This window comes from Branchiostoma belcheri, unplaced genomic scaffold, assembly GCF_001625305.1.
Source record: "Branchiostoma belcheri isolate BF01 breed outbred unplaced genomic scaffold, Haploidv18h27 scaffold297, whole genome shotgun sequence".
Lineage (NCBI taxonomy): Eukaryota > Metazoa > Chordata > Leptocardii > Amphioxiformes > Branchiostomatidae > Branchiostoma > Branchiostoma belcheri.
The window spans coordinates 164,400-168,567 of NW_017803906.1; the positions used below are offsets into that span (position 1 = coordinate 164,400).

The following is a 4,168-nucleotide window of genomic DNA, read 5'->3' on the forward strand; positions in this document are numbered from 1 at the left end:
CGATGAGCTGCTTGATTTTGTTGAAGTCTCTGGTGTGAGATGCACACCAGTCGTACTCCACATCTTCTTTGAGTAGCTCACGGATGCTTGCTGTGTGATCTGCAAGTCTTGGAATGAATGAACTCATGTACTGTATGAGCCCTAGGAAGCTCCTTAGCTCCTTCTCGTCCCGAGGTTCTTCCATGTTTGTGATGGCTTCTACTTTCTCGGGGTCTGGTTTCACGCCATCTGCAGAGTAGATCATGCCAAAGAACGTGCACTCGCTTTCTTTGATGGTGCATTTTGCTGCGTTGAGCTTGATGCCAGCTTGTCTGGTCTTCTCCATCGCTTCGTGGAGGTGCAGGTCATGATCTCTCTCTGTTTTGCCGAACACTTGGATGTCGTCTGCAATACCTATTGCTCCTTTGCATCCTCTGTACGTCTCGTCTACCTTCCTCTGGAATACATCTTGACTGACCTTTAACCCGAACGGAAGGCGGTTGAACTTGAACCGCCCGAAGGGTGTGTTGAATGTGGTCAGGAGAGATGACTCTTCGTCTATCTTGATGTTCCAATACCCGTTGCTCGCGTCGAGCTTGCTGAAGATTTTGGCTCCGGCAAGGGATGGTGTTATCTCTTCCAGTGTGGGAGTTGGGTAGTGATCTCGTTTGAGTGCGTTGTTCAGGTCTCTCGGATCTAGACATACTCTCAGTTTTCCGTTGGGTTTCTCTTTCACGACTATTGAGTTGACCCAATCAGTTGGTTGTGTGACTTGGTTTATGACTCCTTTCTCGACCATCTCGTTTAACTGCTCTCTTAGCTTCTCTCTGAGCTCTAGGGGAACACGTCTTGGAGGGTGAACCACTTGTTCCACGGTTGGATCGACCGTGATGTGGTATTCTTCGTCAAAGCATCCTACGGTGTTGTCAAAACACTCGGGATACATCGCGATACATTCTTCTTTGTTCCTGATTGGTGGTCTGTCCTTGATAGGTACATCGCTGTCAATTCTCTGTGATGTCTTGACTTCGTGATTGATCCTGATTATGTCGAGCTGTTGACATGCTTTCAGGCCTAGGATGATAGGTCCTTCTGCCTTGGTGATGAAGAAAGAACACTTGACTTTTCTTCCTTTGTGCTTTCCTTCAATCTGTGCTTTGCCCAGATGTGGGATTCTAGCTCCACCGTATGCAGTGAGGATCACATCACTGGGTGTGAGGATTCCACTCTTGACTCTGCCGTCTTTCATCATGTGTTCTGGGCATAACTTTGCATAATGCTGAATAGGCATGACGTTGCTCTGTGCACCCGTATCAATCTTTAGCTTGAGATCGATGTTGGTTGTCTTCCTGCCTAGCTTCTTTCTGATTTGAAAGCTAGTGTATGCTTCGTCTTGGCTCTTTTGCTCTTTGTTACCCATATCATGGATATAGACTGTACCAATTGTCAGGGATTCTCCTTCTGACTCTGAGCTGAGCTGATCCTCTCTTTGGAGGTGGACATGCCTTTGCTTTTGCTTCCCATATCTTCTGGGTTGTTGTGGCTTATTCTGGGTAGGCTGAGGTCTGTTTTTTGCTCGGCACATTTTCCCCCAGTGGTTTGGCTTGCCGCATGCATTGCAATTAGATCCATATGCTGGGCATTTGGCCCTGTCACCAAACTCGTGTGTGTTACCACAATATCTACAGCTCTTTGTGCTCTGTTTGTACGTCTTGTACATGTGGGGTTGCTTCTGTTTGGACCCTGCCTGGTATGTCTTCTTTGAGACTGCATCTACCCTATTACTGCTAGACGTGCCTGTCTGCATGGATAGAGAGGACATCTGTTTCTGGGTCGCTTCAAAGGCCCTGGCTGTGTCCATGGCGTCCTTCAGTGTCAGGTCAGGTTTCCCCACGAGGGTTTTCTGCACCTTCTTATGTATGCAGCCCCAGATCAGTTGGTCAACTAATCTGTCCTTTGTTTCTGCATCGTCTTTGAATTTGCATTTCTTTGCTACGTTTTTCAATCTTGCTACGTAGTCGTCAATGGGCTCGTCGGGCTTCTGTTGTATGCCCTGGAATTCATACCGATAGATCCTATGGTTTGTCTTGGGTTCCAAATGTGTTTCAAACTTCTCTAGGATTTTGTCTGGCTTCTTAGCGTCTCCCGCGTCTGTGAATTCCCAGCTGTTAAATAAGTCGAGACCTTGGGATCCAACCCACAACAGAATGTAGCTCACCTGTTGCTCTGGTTCTGTGTCTTTCAGGAAGCTCTTGAAGGCCAGTTCTGTTTTCTGCTTGAATTTCTTGTACTCTTCTACTAGGTCATCGGCATCCCAGTTCATGGAGGGGTGGAGGTGTCCGTTTGCTGCTGCCATCCTGGGTCTGTTTTTCCGAGGAATGCCCTGGCACAGTCTTCTCTCTTCCTCTCCCTCTTAACAATGGTTTACCGCTGCCACCATGTTGTGCGTTCTTGTCTATGGATGGCTATCATAGACGCTCGATTCAAGCAGATAGATCAGTCGGAGTGAGAGTCGACTTGAAACTTTATTCTACAAGTACTCCAGATGTTCTCAACTCTAATGTCCCATGATGCTTTGTTCACATATATTATGTAGGCAAGGCCCTTCAACTTCTGACCTCAGCGACTTGCCTGGAGAAGCTAGGAAACGTTCCCACTGGTGTTCCATCGCCTATTGGGAACACATGATTCAAGTTGGACGGCTCTTTGCCGTGTACGACGCCAGCGTAAATATCTTTCACGAACTACCTCACGGCGACAGCTACAAAAACGTGGTCAGAACTCGAAAAACGATCGGTTACTGGTTTAAGTTGTCGAAGGAAGTGGATGGCGTCTGGGCGTACAACCAGAGTGGCCACACCATCTTTCTGAACTCTCCCACGCTAGGTATTCCGATCTCCAGGACGTTAATCGTGCGCAAGATTCCGCCTGGATTCAACATCAAGTTTTTCAACTACGAGAGGCCGGAAATGTTGCAAAGAACTTCGCACTCTGACCTTTAGGACGGGCCGTACGACCCAAACTCGGTTCGGATCAGCTTCGCGAAGAGCTGGGGCCTTCCTTACTCCAGACAGTTCATAACCGCCTGTCCCTGTTGAGTAGAAGTACTACTCAATATCAATCAATGATAATTGTATAGTCCTCCAGATCTAATATAACATTTTATTGGAGCTTCACCCACACCACGTAGTGGTGGGTGAAGCTCCTTTGTTTTTACTAATGTTTCTCCTCCTCCCCCTCCTCCTGTCATTTCTTTCAAGCGTTTGAACTCAGCCGTTTTTCAGCGGAATGACCTGAAATTTGGCAGGAAGGTAGAGTGGTGGCCCACCTCCAGCCGTGTTTTTCATTTTTTGGATAAAGGCTTTCAAAATTGTTTTATTTTTGTTTTTTTTTGCCATTTTTCGACAAAATCTATACATTTCTGGCCCTGGAGACCTAGCATTACACCCAAATGATCTGAAATTTGGTATGGCTATGCTTCATATATTTACCAACAACAATCCATTATAATTTTTGGCACACACCCCTTTAAAATTGTATAATTGGACAACACTTTTTGACTGTTTTCAGGTCCAAAATCACTGTACAGTGGGGGTGTGAGTCATACACATTGGAATGCAGGCCTGCCAGGCCATGAGCCAATAGGCATGCAGCTTCCATTACGGTAGGCTTATGTTAATTTGGCGCTGATTGGCTGTGGGGCTAATAAGTTTAACTGACTGGGCCACCTGCATTATATTGACAATGGGAACTGCATTGAAGTGTTTTAAGTACTACTAGGCGTGTAAATGTAACTTTCCTGCTCCAGCATTGGAATGCGGGCCCCCAGGGTAAATGTTTTTCTTTATTACCTTATCATTTCATTAAATGGTTCAACTTTTACTGCCAAATGACCTGAAATTTTCAATCAAGCAGATACAGGGTGGCAAGGATATGTAAACTTTAAGCAGATACAGTTTGTCATGGATCCTGTCAAAAGTGCGAAAATTTGTACTAATGACTGGGTGACCCTGATAGCACGTACTGTATGGGGGTTTCGAGAACACTTTTACTGAAAATGGGGTTTTGAGCACTGGGGTTTTGACAACACCTAATACTGAAAAACACAACATGGGGGCTTTGTGAATACTTGGTACTGAATAGCACTAGCGTGGGGGTTTCGAGAAGATTTTACTTCAAAGCACTGTAT

The 4,168-nt window shown here is 46.0% G+C and overlaps 2 protein-coding genes across 2 annotated transcripts in view; one reads left to right on the top strand and one right to left on the bottom strand.

Annotated features, from left to right (window-relative positions):
• LOC109473246 (uncharacterized protein K02A2.6-like) overlaps window positions 1-2,578 on the bottom strand; it is a 4,370-nt gene extending 1,792 nt beyond the window's left edge. Inside the window, exon 1 of the mRNA XM_019773123.1 lies at window positions 17-2,578. Within this exon, the coding sequence (XP_019628682.1) occupies window positions 17-2,335 (2,319 nt within the window). The 5' untranslated portion in view covers window positions 2,336-2,578. The remainder of the gene's footprint in view (window positions 1-16) is intronic.
• LOC109473248 (mothers against decapentaplegic homolog 6-like) lies at window positions 2,418-3,107 on the top strand. The gene is given in 2 exon segments (XM_019773124.1): window positions 2,418-2,422; window positions 2,576-3,107. Coding segments are annotated over 2 exon segments (537 nt in total).
• The last annotated feature ends 1,061 nt before the right edge of the window (window positions 3,108-4,168 follow it).